Source organism: Dendropsophus ebraccatus, chromosome 15, assembly GCF_027789765.1.
Source record: "Dendropsophus ebraccatus isolate aDenEbr1 chromosome 15, aDenEbr1.pat, whole genome shotgun sequence".
In the NCBI taxonomy this organism is placed as follows: domain Eukaryota; kingdom Metazoa; phylum Chordata; class Amphibia; order Anura; family Hylidae; genus Dendropsophus; species Dendropsophus ebraccatus.
This window is the reverse complement of record NC_091468.1, coordinates 35,923,546-35,939,797: the sequence shown is the minus strand read 5'-3', so window position 1 is coordinate 35,939,797 and position 16,252 is coordinate 35,923,546. Positions and strand designations below refer to the sequence as shown.

The 16,252-nt window shown below is 41.4% G+C and overlaps 1 protein-coding gene across 1 annotated transcript in view; it reads right to left on the bottom strand.

The window, feature by feature from the left end:
- Positions 1 to 670: 670 nt before the first annotated feature.
- The window catches only part of LOC138774111 (regulator of microtubule dynamics protein 2-like), a 65,494-nt gene continuing 49,912 nt past the window's right edge, over positions 671 to 16,252 (bottom strand). The window contains exons 8-11 of the mRNA XM_069954695.1: positions 9,410 to 9,508; positions 3,664 to 3,717; positions 3,198 to 3,278; positions 671 to 1,713 (exon numbers count right to left, since the gene is read on the bottom strand). Coding sequence (XP_069810796.1) covers positions 1,660 to 1,713; positions 3,198 to 3,278; positions 3,664 to 3,717; positions 9,410 to 9,508 — 288 coding nt within the window. The 3' untranslated portion in view covers positions 671 to 1,659. The remainder of the gene's footprint in view (positions 1,714 to 3,197; positions 3,279 to 3,663; positions 3,718 to 9,409; positions 9,509 to 16,252) is intronic.

The following is a 16,252-nucleotide window of genomic DNA, read 5'->3' as shown; positions in this document are numbered from 1 at the left end:
TCGAGTTCAATCAAACCTAAGATTTCCTGATGTTCAATCATCTCTAGTAATAACCAGAATTAGTCAATATAGAACTGCCCTAGACTTTGTGAATGATAGTGACAAGCCCATACTACTACTATATACCATTATTAATCCAGTCATTGTGCATCTGCATGAGCTACACAGGCCTTATGTTATCCTAATGGACGGCAGTGCCTCAGCTCATCAAGGTCAAAGCATCATAAGGGAATGGCTGCTTGACACTGGGGGACCTCACATGGACTCCCCTGCACTTTCTCCAGACTTGAATTCCATAGAAAAACCTATGGAATCAGTTAAGTCACCATGTAGCGGCTCGTAACTATGTACCCCAGAACCTAAATGACCTGAGGGCCGCCCATCAAGAAGAGTAGGATGCCATGCCTCAGCAGAAAATAGGTTGACTTGTGAACAGCATGAGTTGTCATTGTCATGTGCTGTTGAGCATCAATTACAGCTCTGACATTATTGAGACATTGACATTTCACCATTGCATGCTTTTACTTAAATGTCATACTTTCATGATAATTTTACTGTAGAGTCACCTTTTTACACTTTCCACAATTTTTAGTGGGTAGTGTGTGTGTATATATATATTTTTGGTAATTCATTTCCCACAGGGGCAATGCTTATGAAGAATAAACACTCGTTTAACTCAAAATACTTTTATTGTGCTTTTTTTCAATACAAGTCCTAAGTATTGCTTATACAGAACATCCTGATCCTTTTACCCTTCCTTCATAAAATATATCAGTATGTACAGATTTAAAAGTATAGTCTTGGAGGTAAGAAGATATACTTGTAGTTTTCTTTATTTTATTCAGTTCTAAAATCTCTATAAAAGTTACTATAGTGTCCTCTTTATGGAAACATGTTAGAGGCTATGTCCACCATGACAAACTTTATTTTATGACTTAAAAATTGAAGCAACTTTGAAAACTTTTTATGTTGTGTTCCTATGCAGACATATGTGTTTCCACGGTAACAGACTACAAGCCTGTGCAGTCTGATCCTGTAATCATACTGCAATCCATCTATGACTTGATTAACCTACCCAAGGTAAAAGTATGGTCCCACTACGGAATAAGCGTGGAGACTTCACGCGGATTCCGGCACAGCCTTCGTTTGAAGTTACGCTTGTCCCATAGACTCAATGATATTCGCCGGCGAATTCTGCCGTCCCCCCCAAAGAATTGACATATATCATTGAGTCTATGGAACGGGTGGAACTTCAAGAGCAGGCCCCGCAGCAGAATCCGCTTGAAGTCTCTGCGGATATTCTGTAGTGTGCACATACCCTAAGTTAGTAAAAAGCAAGGGAGATACATCTGACTGCAACTGCAGTGTAAGACTAACTAAGGAGACACATATGCTTTCAGAGTAGCTGTATACAAAAAAGGATAGAAGTTTATTTAGACTACTACTGGAAAAAAAAAAAAGATGTGCAGGGGTTCATAGCTTTTAAATCACAGTCATAAAAATATGAGAATAGTTTTTGTGAAACAGGTCAAGGTAGTCTGTAAGTCATGATCTAAAATTAATCACTGATTCTGGACAGTATAATAAAAAAAATTATAATTTTCATGATATATCAGAGGTTTGTTTGATCCAAAGTGATAAATAGTTATTCAGTCATTCTCACTGCCTCAGGGACACAGTCAAGGCTTCCAAATCTTTCTGGGCATCAATATCCTAGAGGATGAATAAAATCCGAGTTAAAAGAAAGTAATAATATACTAAGTAATTTGATCTCTCACGTCTCTGACAGGAACACTTTAAAGAGTACCTGTCAGTACAAATAACTTTAGACATATCATCATTATCAGCTGCTGGGTTGTTATAAAAGACATTGATGAATCTATCAATGAAAATGTGAGATTAGTTATTTGCACAGTACAGAGAGGTCAATGCCAAACTGTTTAAAAAGTTTTCTGGGACTTTAACACTGATAGCGAGCTGGTCTGCTGTAACCTGGTGCTGGCACTATGTAATGAATGGAACCTTCTACTTCTGGCCTTGTTCGTTGTGTAAGGCCAGATCTGCGGCCCGATCAGACAATGATAGACTGTCCTGAGGATAGACCAAAGTCTTAGAAAATCCCTTTAAATTACAGTAGGTTACTTGCAGAACTGAATCTCTGTGACATAAAGGGAGGTCACCCACTGTGGAATCACATTACTTGAAAGAAAAACCTTTTGTCCTGACTACTGTCCAATTACTTGTTCTACGTTTATTGGTACAATGTCAGTAAAAGGAATCCCCTGGGGCTAGATATGTGTGCACATTAGTTGGTACAGGATCTGAACTCCTGACTTGAATTACACTGCTCTCAGGAGGAAATATGATATTTCACTATTTGTCAATGATTTACTTCAAAATCCAAATGACACTGTAGCAATAAGACACAAATACCAGAAAGACAAACACTGGGGGATTTAAAGGGTTATCCTGTAATATTCCTGGCCAGGACAGGGTATGGCACCTGGTGTAACCAAGTGCCAGTTAAAATGTGAGTTATAAAATTAACAAGTGACCTAAATAAGTGCAAGGGGGGATTAGATGATCAAGGTAATATCCTCTACATATCATCTGTGATTGGTAAGCGTGGAGTGATAAAATGAACAAAATATTCAAGTTACACAGGAATACCATAGCTATAGTCTTTTTTTTATCCTGTTGTGTCTATCAGATATGTGCTGCTCCTAGGACTAGAACTTAGAATAATTTTAATCAAAGATACCGAACATCTATCACTTATATTCTATGCATGGCACACATTTGAAGTCATGCCTTATTGCTAGAGACAAGCCAGCCTCGAACAAGCTCGGGTTCATCTGAACCTGAATGCTCTGCACTGGATTACCGGTGGCTGAAGAAGATGGAGGCAGCCCTAAGGACATAGGCTGTATCCATATTTTCCAGGACTCCCTGAAGCTGCTATTAGTGTAGAAATAAATTACCATGCTGTGCTACATTGTAGGCATCCATCACACCAAGCAACCCTGTGTATATAGAGCTAAAAACTTTATTTCTGTTCGCTTTTTATAGTCAGTTCATCCAAAGGATCAAAACGCTAAAAATGATATCCCAGAGAATAAACAGAAAAATGAATCTAATAAAGCAGTCACTCAATAAAATAATAATACTCTTAGTACTATATTACCGACAGTCCTCACCTCTTTAGTAACTGATGGAATGGCTGATGCTTCATCACAGTATTTCTGGGCAAGAGGTTTCTGTCCTAGATCCTTGTAGCACTGGGATGGAAAAAAAAATAAATAAATATATATATATATATATAACATATATATATATAATAATGCCAAAACGGTAAAAAAAAAAAAAAAAAGGACGATAAAGTTAAAATTCCCTCTGTAATGTGAAATATGTGTTAAGATGGGGACTGGCTAACTACTAGGATAGCAATGATCTGCTACCGTTGCTCCAGGTAATAGGAGTGGTGCAGCAGACAACCGCTATGTCCTATGGGCTCCCCTCCCACAGCTCTCCACGGCAGGTCGCTCACTCCTGTTGATCGCCCCGTGTAATAGGGGCCTTAGGCCCAGCAGACTACAACACAGATCTGTACAATGACAATGCGCATGAGGCCGAAGGGCAAAACCCTCCAAATGTTCTTCTTACCTTTGCCAGAAATACATAGTTGTATTTGGAGTAGCCAGGGTGTATTTCTTCAGCCTTTAATATAAATTATCAACATAATGTTAAACAGCAGAAAAATAAAGGAAACATAGATACACACTTTAAATTCAGTTGCTGTCTGGGAAAAAGATATAAAAACATAAAAATGCTTTTATAACTACAATTATCTATGACATTGCTTCTTTAGTAATAAGGTTCTTGTACCTATTAGCTTTATCACTGTTTCAGAGGGTTTTCTGTGGTACAACATTGATTGTCTAGCCATTCAAGGTCATCAAAGTGTGAACAGTGGCGATACAACCCTGGGAACAACCAAGAATAAATGGACAAGCTAACTAGTAAGTATCAGAGGTCATAATTATTCAATCCACGCAGAAGGTGGATTTTCATGGGAGTTTGCTAGAAATTAAGTAGCAGGAAATCTCTAAAGAAAGCAGAAGTGCTCACAAGGGAATTATTATGAGCCTCATATTAAAAATGGACAATGTCGCTTTTAAAAAAAAAAAAAAAAAAGTTTTGATTAGTTGAGGTTTGGGTGTTCAGACCACCAGTCATTGCTGGGAGAAGCGATAAGCACTTTTACTCCCTGGCTCATTGGCTCTTCTATCCTGTGGCACTGCAAGTCTATGAAGAGTGTCTCCCAAGAAGTGAAGTGCTTATCTCTATATATCAATTGGGGGTGTGGGGGGGGTATAAAAGCTGACACTGACTAGTAATATCTTTTGATGTTTCAAAAGTTTTTTTTTTTAAAGTGACAGACATTTTTAAATTTCACGTAAATGTAAAGATGTTCACCACAAAAATACATGGATAACAACAAATTAAGCAAATATTGTCAAAAGTTGCATGGGGGGGGGGGGATAGGTTAAGCAGCATGACGGAATGGCCACACGTATCACTTTATCCCCTCGCTCTGGAAAAATCTGCTGATGCCCCAAGCCCTACCACTGTCCACAATGCGAATGTATTGGTGGTTGTAATACTAATCTGTACATGTCTTGGTTTATTATGTGAGAACTGGTACAGTACAATGCAAATGTATTTATAAGAATATCTATAAAAGAGTTCAGATACTATGCTAACAGACGTTAGCTCCTTGTAAGAGAGTATCATAAAGTATCTATGCTTTGGGTAACATGCAAAACTATAGATTTTTGTTACCAAACTAATGATAGAACAAGAGATTTTGTACGAGGAGGTTAGTTATATATGGGTAATCTCCCCTGCTTTCCTATTGGTTACGTACAAGATTTGATGGTCTCCCAGAGGACAGTGACTCTCCCTGACTTATATAGATGACTAGAATTCTGTCATGGAATGTATGGGGCATGTCGGATAGGGGTTAAACAAAGTGTTATCTTAGCAATAATAAATAGACATTTACCTGCTATTGTGGGTTTATTAGAAACACATATGACCAAGGAGGAAGCAGGTACAACTACCAACATGTGGGCAGGATATGATTTTCACGCTACATTTTTGATTATATAAATTGTGACATGGACGCAGTTAAGGACAGCAGTAGTAGTGCTGGGAGTTTGGGGGGTGGCTCCTCCATAATCTCTGCAAGGAGGTTGGATTGGTAGACGCTTGCCTTTATGTTTTAGCACCTCTCATGAAGCTACTTCTCGTACTGATCTTCTACTGTATAAAATCTCTGCCCAGCCGCCTGGGTGTATGCATTAGGCTGGAACAACCTCTCTGTCCCTCCTCCCCGCCCTCTTCATCATTAGGAAAGCTCCAGGCAGATTGTCTCCTATTCCTCACCTGTGTGAGCACGGCACATGGGCTGGATCGTTAAGGCACCTGTGCAGTGTTCAGACAAGTGAGGAATAGAATACCTGCCTGGAGCATTCCTAATGATGAAGAGGGTGGGAAGGAGGGTCAGAGAGGTTGTGCCAGCCTGATGCACAGACACTCTAGGCCACAGGGTTGCAAATTTAAAAGTTGTTTTTCAGGGCAATAACTGCATACGGTGGCTCAGTGGCAACATCTGCAAAGAGTTTGTATGTTCTCTCCGTGTTTGCGTGGGTTTCCTCCGAGTACTCCGGTTTCCTCCCACACCCAAAACATACAGATAGGTGAATAATTGGTGAAACTATGTAAAGTGCTGCGGAATCTGCGGCGCTATACAAATAAAAGCATTATTATTATTGCCTACCGAACGGACCCCAGGACAGATCATGGATTAAAAGCAGCTATCTAAAGGTATAAGGGGTTTGGGGGGGGACAGATTGTGGGTACAGAGTTGCTTTAAATTCCCTACACTGTCAGAAGTTAGTAAACCTGCATTAAATGAGAAGATCACTTTGTCGGAGCTTGGTGAAGTTCTGAGATCATTCTTGGTAATACTTCCCTGGGCTTCTATGGATTTCCTTTTCAAGTATATAGGAATTATTTGGATGCTGTCTTACCCACGCTGCTGGAGACCATAAATAAATCCTGTGTGAAGGGGATTTTGCCAAAATATATTAGAGAGACGATTATCGTATTAATACCTAAGAAAGGGAAGGATCCTGTGGAGACAGGGTCTTATCGCCTGATCTCTCTGCTAAACACTAATGTAAAAATTTTTGTAAAGGTGTTGGTGGGAGACGGCAAAGTTGTAAAGCAAGCTGGTAGGAGAGGAGCAGGGGGGCTTGATTCCGGGCAGAACAGTTTTTTAAATATTGTATTTTAGTTGGGAAATGAAGACCAAGTGTCGTGACTATGAGGAGCAGTGATCTTTGAAATGAGAACATGTGATTTCTAAAAGGGAAGACATTTATTGGTACAGTACAATGTTTGGCAATTATTATGATTCACTCCCTGTAAACTTCAGGAGAGAGGGAGATACATGTGACAGCACTTCTGCTTAAAGTCAGTGTCTATAATTTTCAAATATTGATATAAATAATACATCTTATGCAGATATATGCAAGGGAATGGTTTCTCAGAAAACTCTATGTAACACTTTTTCACCTACACATTCTACGGCTGACTCTGAAGCATTGCTAAGAAAAAGGAAGTTAAATGGTTCCAGGTCTGAAAACAATTCTTAGCTACTCAGTAGTCCAATGCTGAAAGCAGGAAACCCTTGACTTCACAGATGCTACATGTGACTCACCTCAATATTACTTTAACTCTCTGAAACTTTTTACCGGCAGATTTAATTTTCATCCTTAAGGCTGGGTTCACACTACGTACATTTCAGGCAGTATTTGGTCCGCAAGTCAGGTCCTCATAGCAACCAAAACCAGGAGTGGATTGAAAACACAGAAAGGCTCTGTTCACATAATGTTGTAATTGAGTGGATGGCCGTCATATAACGGTAAATAACTGCCATTATTTCAATATAACAGCCGTTGTTTTAAAATAACAGCAAATATTTGCCATTAAATGACGGCCATCCACTCAATTACAACATTATGTGAACAGAGCCTTTCTGTGTTTTCAATCCACTCCTGGTTTTGGTTGCTATACAGCCTCAAAAATACAGCCTCAAATATACGTAGTGTGAACCCAGCCTAAAGGTGTACTCCAGTGAAAAATCCAGCGGAGTATGGGAGAACATAATAAAGACGTCCTATTTACTCATTCCCATGCCCCTGCAGCGTCACCACTCACGGTCCCCCTTCAGGCTCCCAGGCCTGTGATGTCAGTGTCCTGAATCAGAAATGCCCACTCAGCCAATCAGTGACTGAGGCAGGACACTACTGCAGTCACTGACTGGCTGAGCGGCTAGTTCCTATGGGGACGTGGCGAAACAGAAACCGCCAGGAGCCCGAGCGGTGAAAGAAAGCTGCTGACGTTGCGCTGCAGGGGCACAGGGATGAGTAAGGAGAACTTCTCTATTATGTTCCCCCCACCCCCTGAATGTGCATCAGGGTAAGGAAACCCTCATTGAGGTGGACCAGAACACAAATACTGGATGGGGACATCGAAATTTTGTGATTTACAGTGAATGTACCTGGAACAGGGATAAAATTCTGCTTGGCACCAATGGAGAGTTTATGAGCTTAGTGCCTACAACTTATATACTGAAATAGTAAAACAGTATGCAGTAAGCTCCCCCTGATTCATTTAATTTTAAGGTGGTGTATAGAGGAACAGGTGATTCAGAGCACTCAAACATTGAGCTCAAATATATAACTAAATTAATCAGCAGAGAAGTTGGACTTAAAAACATGGTGGTATATAGTGGACCCTAACATATAAAATGTAGAAGATTTAATATTTTCAAGTTTAAAAGTGTTAATCAACACAAATCAGATGAGAACTATGTCCTCTGACACCTCTCCTCCCAAAATGCTACCTGCATTTGCCTCCTTAAAGAGACTCTGTGCCCACAATCTGTCCCCCCCAAACCACTTGTACCTTCAGATAGCTGCTTTTAATCCAAGATCTGTCCTGGGGTCCGTTCGGCAGGTGATGCAGTTATGGTCCTAAAAATCAACTTTTAAACTTGCAGCCCTGTGTCAAATTGGCATGGCCTAGAGTGTGTGTGCCCAAGCCTTGCACCGCCTCTCCGCCTCTCCTCCCCACCCTCTTCATCATTAGGAACGCCCCGGGGCAGCATTTCTTCTTTTCAACGCCTGTCTCAACACTGCACAGGTGCCTTAACGATCAAGCACATGTGCAGTGTTCACACAAGTAATGAATAGGAAAAATCCTGCCCAGGGCAATCCTAATGGTGAGGTGGTGGGGAGGAGGGTCAGAGAGGCGGTGCAAGTTTTGGGCACACACACTCTAGGCAACGCCAATTTGACACAGAGCTGCAAGTTTAAAAGTTTTCTAGGACAATAACTGCAACATCTGCTGAACAGACCCCAGGACAGATCTTGGATTACAAGCAGCTATCTAAAGGTAAAAGCAGTTTGGGGGTACAGAATTGCTTGAAAAAAATTAAAAAAAATCTGCTATTTTAAAAGGACCAAAGCATTCAGCACTTCCAAACATTTTATAATGGGACGAAGCAGAGGCAGTGTAGAAAGCAGGAATTATTATTTGATTTATACGCCAGAACCTTGATAACTGTTCAAACAGTGTTTTACCAGGATATGGCTTTCCCGTATTGCTACTGCGCTGATTTGTATTACCCTGTGGGTAAAACTTTTACTAAGCTTTTCCTATGCGGATATTATCTACTTTTGTCTATGGATTATGGGGTTGCAAGTGTTCATGTACTCTGTACTTCCTGTACATTATTATTACTAATCAGTAAGCACCTAGTACTCCCATCTTCTTCTTTGTATACATTGTTTTATTATTTCTTATTAATATTTCTCGTTTCTATTATTGTGGATTAAAGAGGAAAAAAAATATTTCAAATCTACTAGTGTCAAAGTTATATAGATTTGTAAATTACTTCTATTAAAAAATCTCAAGTCTTCCAGCTGCTGTATGTCCTGCAGGAAGTGGTGTTTTCTTTCCAGTCTGACACAGTGCTCTCTGCTGCCACCTCTGTCTGCGACAGGAACTGACAGCAAATCCCCATAGAAATATGCACAGTTCCTGTAACGGACAGAGGTGACCACAGAGAGCACTGTGTCAGACTGGAAAGAATACATCACTTCCTGTGGGACATACAGTAGCTGGAAAAATGGAGGACTTGATATTACAAATCTATATAAACTTTCTGACACTAGTTGATTTACAAAAATGCAAGAGTTCCCCTTAAATAAAGATAATGGAACTTGCAAAGTAGAGGCAATCACTTGTGTCAAAGTTTCACACTTTCAATATTTACTCTAAGAAAATTCTCCAAGGCCTCTTGAACTGTGGCGGTGGGTGGATTTCCAAAAAGAGTAGCAGCAACCTTTCGCTCAATCCAGGACAACTGAGAGACCTGAGGAGACAGAAATTATTAAAAGTGAAACCAATGGGTTTAACAGACTTGTCCTTCAGATCAGGTGTTCTCTCTAGAAATCAACAGTGTTCGGTTCACATTGTTTTTATCCAGTCTGCCAGTGGTATATGTTGGCAACCAATCAAAAAGATACCACCAAGGTGAACCATGACGTACTGGCAGCTGGCCCATTTAGTTTAATGGTCAATTAGAGACTATGTTCAGATCATTTCCCTTATGTACAAAACACTGTATGGGCAGGAAATGGCCAAATACTAACTAATTTATTATGTTCAGGACATTAAATGGGCCGGCTGCCAGTATGCCCTGCTGTACTCAATCATACATTTTTAACAGGATGTCGACATAAACCAACTAAATACAGTGTAAACCCAGCCTAAATCAAATGCATTTATTTTTTTCTTTTTGTAGCAAAAATCAAAGCTGTTAATTTCCCTCTCATTGCCGCCATGGCTCAGTGGGTGGGGTGTGATCAATGGATAGAGTTCCTGGCCTCCTGCTGAAGACAATCACAATGGTCTCTTCTGCAGCCAATTGTCTTACAGGCAAAAAGTAAGGAAAATGGCAAATTTCCTGTGCCTTTTATGCAAGAATGCCTTACATTATTCTTAAAGGGATACTCTGGAGACTTTTTGGCAATACATCGCTTTAATAACTTTACTTTGTAATATGACAGTTAAAAGAAATGTATAGGTTCTAGCTACATTCAACTTCTGTTTAGTGGCAGCAGTAAGGGGCAACACAGGCCCCTCTGCTGCCACCAAAGGCATAATGCTGTAAATACACCCCATTGTTCCCTAAATGTCCCCATAAAGACGATAGATAGATAGATAGATAGATAGATAGATAGACAGACAGAGAGAGAGACACAGACAGACAGAGAGATAATGAATATATCCAAAAGCAACAGACTACTGCAACATTTATCTCCTAGAGGTGCAAGTATTAGGAACCCTAGGCTTCCAAGTACTTTGTTTATGAGGTGCAATCTATTTTGCCGTGTCTGCACCTCTTTGCTCAAGTGAACTGTCAATGCACTAGAAAAAAAACTTGCATTAGTATGTAGAAAAGTTATTAAAAGGAAAATGTACAACTATTTATGGAAAACAGGTAAAGACAAAGAAGCGGGTACTCACCACTCATATGCATTTTCTGGCCAGCTTATTCCGAGGTTACTTCATTAGTGCAGGGAGGGGAGGACGTGGAGTATCGGAAGAAGCGCAGCAGTGTGTTAAAAAATTGTAGTCTACCTGTGAGGACATGTTTGCTCCACATCCCCCCTCCCTGCATTTATGAAGTAACCTTGGAATAAACCAGCCAGAAAACGCATATGAGTGGTGAGTGCCTGCTTCTTTGTCTGTACCTGTTTTCCATGTTGTCTCTGCTTTAGAGGAGCACCACTGTGGATAGCTATACTGGCTGCTAGTTCCCAGCCTGTCCCAGCCCAGGTGTTGGAGATTGCATAGGCAGTGCAGTCCATCTCTCCTGCTTTCAGTACACCTATTTATGCTTTCGGAACTGTAAGATATTCTTTTATGCTATGGTTTATTCCTTACTGTGTACATACCAAAAGTATTGTCCACATTGCACTTCAGAGCATGTACAGTAGTCACACACACCGATATAACATACTATTGCACAAACTACAAATCAATCTTATCCTTCCAATAGTTTAACTATTTACAATGTTAAAATGTGTATGTGATAAGTAACAGGAGTTCGGTAATAAAAATAGAACAAAAATAAAATAAAGCTTTTCATATCAAGGTGGAGCAAAGTCCAACATTATATCTAACCTACTAATAACTGGTTTTAGAAAACTATAAAAGGATGTATGTGCAGATGGGTGGCACCAGGGATGAAAGAAAGGGCAACAACCTAGAAGCAGCATGAGGCAGAGAAAATGTCCATCACATGCCTTCAAAGGGGTCTAGGAGAACCTCTTCTTTAAATAAAGGTGACTCAACAAAGTGCTGATTTCACTTGGGAAAGTTAAAATGTTGCTCCATTGACATGGTTTTTATATATCCAAACAAAGAAATCCTCTGCACCACTATATAGCGCATAAATGCATCTTTTTCCTGTGGGAACGGAACCTTAGATTTCCCCATTATGTATTCCTTAGTCCATAGACAATACTTCAAGAATGAGGAAAGAGATTGTGACACTCACCAATCATAGCAAAACTTAAAAACTTTATTCTAGATAAATAGAAGTTATCCGGTGTGGATGAGTGAAGGGCAACATCTGTTTTGAAGCCCAACTTTACCTGGAATAAAGTTTAGCATGCGGTTACCTTATCATATGGTGGGGTGGTTTACACTGTTTGCAAATGGTAACCAAAAGCCTCATTATTTTTGTGGGAATTTTTTTTAGCAGTTGGGAGGGGGGCTGCTTTTAACTATTTTCATGTCTGTAGTGGGTCTACATCTTGCCATTGCGGTGAGCTGTTGCATTTCTCTGTGTTTTTGTGTTTACAATTTCAGCCATAGCAACGCACTCCTGCCTAATGTGAATGGTGTTCTAGGAGAGCTGACCAAATTTGTCTTTTTTTCTGTGTTCCAGAATGGAGGAGTGGCTGCCTCTACTTGGTCGTGCACTCCACCTATCCCACCCAGGTGGTGCAATTTTTTTTGCAGGTATAAGACGGATCTTGCATGCCCAGAGCATAGGCGTATTGTACGCCATGGAGAGGCCATAGTACAGTGTAGGGTCCGCCCTCAGCATGAGGCTACCTTATCGTGGTGGGGTGGTTTACACTGTTTGCAAATGGTAACCAAGAGCCTCATTATTCTTGTGGGAATTTTTTTTTAGCAGTTGGAAGGGCTGCTTTTAACTATTTTCATGTCTGTAGTGGGTCTGCATTCTTGCCATTGCGGTGAGCTGTAGCATTTTTCTGTGTATTTGGAATAAAGTTTAGATGTTTTGCTACAATTGGCAAGTGCCATAGTTACTTTATTTTTTTATATATGGTTTGGGGTTGTGTAAAAATAAGTCATACTCACCTCCTCTAATCCCCCAGGGCTCACAGTCCAATATCATCCAGTCTCCCATTGCTCACTGCCTCCACGGTCTTCCAAGGTGAGCTGTTTCAGCAGCAAGTGCTTGTTTAGCCAATCGCTGACTGAGGTGGGACACCACGACAGCCAGTAATTTGCTGGGTGGCTAGTTCCTATAGAGACAACTCATCTTGAGAGTAAGCAGAGATCGGATGACAGAAGACGAGGAGCAGTATATATCAATATGACTTTATACAGCACATGAACAAGGACTGTCTTCATGTGCCATTATCTGCACTCAAAAAGACTCCCCCCCCCCTCCTCTCTCTCATCTATTGCTCATTATCAGGAAATCTTTTACAGAGGGGAGGACGGAGGAGGCAGATTAGTCAGCAGCAGAGAGCAGAGAACAAAGGATTACACAGCGGGAGTGGGAGCTCAGTGCTGACATCAGAGGAGACAGCCTGGTGATGTAGCTGTAAAGTAACTCTTTGTTGTCATGTTTTGGTGCCTCTTCTCCCTCCACCCCTCCCCTCTCCATAGAGAACAATAAAGACGGGGAGAGCTTCAAACTGCTTTTTCCATGATAAAAATGCATTTCTGGGATAATAAACTCAATTACAAAGTTTCTTAAAATCGCCTGTACTATTGATTTCTGCAAAAAAAAAAAAAAAAAAAAAATTAAACGACAGTCCTTAGGCAATTGCGGGAGAAAAAAAAAAGAAGGATTTCAAAGAAACAAGAGGAAACATGACACATTTTATTTTTAACATTAAGGCTCAAAATCATGATTTCTTCTACAGAGCTCGCCATCCTGGGGAACTGAACCCGGGAAAAAGCATGAAGGTTCCAATTTCCATTTCAGTGAACAACTACATGGGCTATAATACTATAAGCATTTGCTATAAAAACATTTTTTTTAAAGAGTCAAGGACGCCACTTCGTTACATGGTTACACCAAATACTAATAGCTTGGGGTCCCATTGAGTAAAGAGAACATCCTCTGGAGAAAACATTCAGTTTTCTCGTCACTTCTGGACAAATAATCTGTAACTTTTGTGTATTTAACCCAATGTAAACATAATAAATCACACACGATCATTTACATACACTCAGTAAATTAACAAATCCGTAGAAGTGCGCCAAAAGTGGATACAATATCGGAAACAATGATACAACCTCAAATAAACAGATTATATCATTCAACTCTAAATCCCAAACATTTAAAAGTGAGTAACGCTAAATAAACAGGACAGACATTCTCCAGATGCAGATTGGGTTCGTCTTCGTTACTTCAATGACATATACGCACAGACACAAGGCTTCATGCCTAACAATACTTATCCAGACATGACATTTCTTGCTGATCGACACTACATACAAAAAAAAACATTTCAAGTAAATCCATGCACTTAAATAGAATGTAGCGAACATTGTTTCTGGTGACTTACACATGATGTGCAAATTTACCTCCGTGGCCAAAGCAATAATGAACAAAGAATTAAAGGGAGTCTGCCGGCAAGATCACACTGTCCACAGCGGAGAAGTATTTACGTGTGCTGTTTTTTCTTGTCATTTTTGCCTTGGTTTCGTACAAAATTGCAGACAAAAACTGCAAAGCAGCAAGTCAATACAGCCTAGAAGAACTGCTAGTTTTACTGAGCAGAATTACAAGGAGGCATTCACACATTACATAATTATGGTCCGTGAATGGAAAATGTGCTATGGACCAGAATTTGGAATATCAAAACTGTTTTAAGTCTTTGCACTACTGTACTGACACGCTCATTATTTCTATTTACGGACCATGCAGGGAATATGGGTGAATGCGCTCTAATGCTTTCAGGGAATCAACATTATGTAATGTAACCCAAATAGTAATATAAATGCAAATATAATGTAACCCAAATGCAATATAAGGCTATGTTCACACTACGTGAACAACCGTCCGGGGTCATGGAATGGGCGGTCTTAGCCCGGATCATCCCTTAAGTACCGGCCGGGTGATCTTTCCGGCCGCAGAGCTCTGATGTGGGCGCATCAGCGTGCGCCCGCATCAGAGCTTCCCATAGCCCACAGTGAGCCGGAGCCGCTTGCTTTACTGTGTGAACTGACAGGTCTTTCTGAGGCCGGAATTCACTGAATTCCGGCCACAGAAAACTGACATGGCAGTTTTTCCAGCGCCGCACGGGATCCCGGCCGGAGCGCATACGATGTGTGTACGCTCTGGCTGGGATCCCATTAAAAATGAAGCTATGTCCCACCACGCAAAACTACGGCCGTAGTTCTGCGGCGAGAACTACGGCCGTAGTTTTACGTAGTGTGAACGTAGCCTAAAGGTGTATCAAGTAAATTTATAAATAGACTTTAAACCAAACTATAACCTTTGCAGGGTCGGGTATAGAGGGAGTTATTACAGCCCTCAGCAGTTTAGTGGTTTGAGAAAGCCTCTTTGTGCTTCCAGGATTTAAAAAACAAAAAAAATGCTTTTACTCTTTATTGCAAAAAAGTCAGACATATACGAAAGGTATCCTTAAAGTAACAGCTACCGAACAGTGTCAGCAGTTTAGAACTAGAGATGAACGCAACTTAAGTCAGATTTTTTTTTGGCATTTGAATACTGGCCTATGGCTGTATACATGTTTTCCAGGAATCTCTAGCACTGATTCCAACGTCTTCAGCCACCGGTATTTGAAAGCTGATCTAGGGCAAGTTCACATGTTCAGGATCTGCAGCAGATTTGATGTTACAGATTTCATGCTGTGATTTAGAGTCCTATTCCACGGGCCGAGGAGGGCCCGATCAACGATGTGAACGAGCGGCGATCTGCTAGATCGCCGCTCGTTTACTGGGCCTATTCCACGGCCCGATGATCATTGAGCAAGGGCTGCAAGGACATCGATAACGATGTCCTTGCAGCCCTTGCAGCATCATACATTACCTGGCTGCAGGGCTTGTCCTCCGCTCCGTCTCCTCCCCGGGTCCCCCGCGCTCTATCTTCTGAATGGCCGGTCAGCTGACAGGCCACACTCAGCCAATCACAGGCCGCGGCGGTCCCGGCCTGTGATTGGCTGAGCGCTCCGTTAGCTGACCGGCCATTCAGAAGATAGAGCGCGCGGGACCCGGGGATGAAGACAGCGCAGAGAAGAAGCCTGGACAGGTAATGTATGATGATGCTGCTGCTGTTTCTTCTCAAATAGTCGGTCGCCCCCCGCGTACCGCTATTCAACCGTAGCGATGCGCGGTGGGGGAATGATGATTTTAGGTCTGGCCCTAAATGAACGATCAGCTGATGACACGATCATCGGCTGATCGTTCTCTCTACTTCACTGAACGATAATCGGCCGAATCGGGCCAAATGGGCCCGATCCGGCCGATTATCGTTACTGTGGAATAGGGCCCTTAGGGTACTATTACACGGAACGATAATCGGCCCGATTTGGCCGATTATCGCTCCGTGTAATAAATGCAACGATCAGCCGATGACCACGATCATCGGCTGATCGTTGATATAGGTTAGACCCTATTTTCGTCGGGTGCCGACCGTGCACCGCTGCGTGTAATAGCGGTGCGTGGCCGGCGACTAACAATATACATTACCCATCCACGTTCCAGGGCTGCTCCTGCCGTCCGCTTCTCCCGGGGTCCCGCGCGCGCTCTAGCTTCACAGAGGCCTGTCACCTGATAGGCCGCTCAGCCAATCACAGTCTGCGGCGGTCCTAGC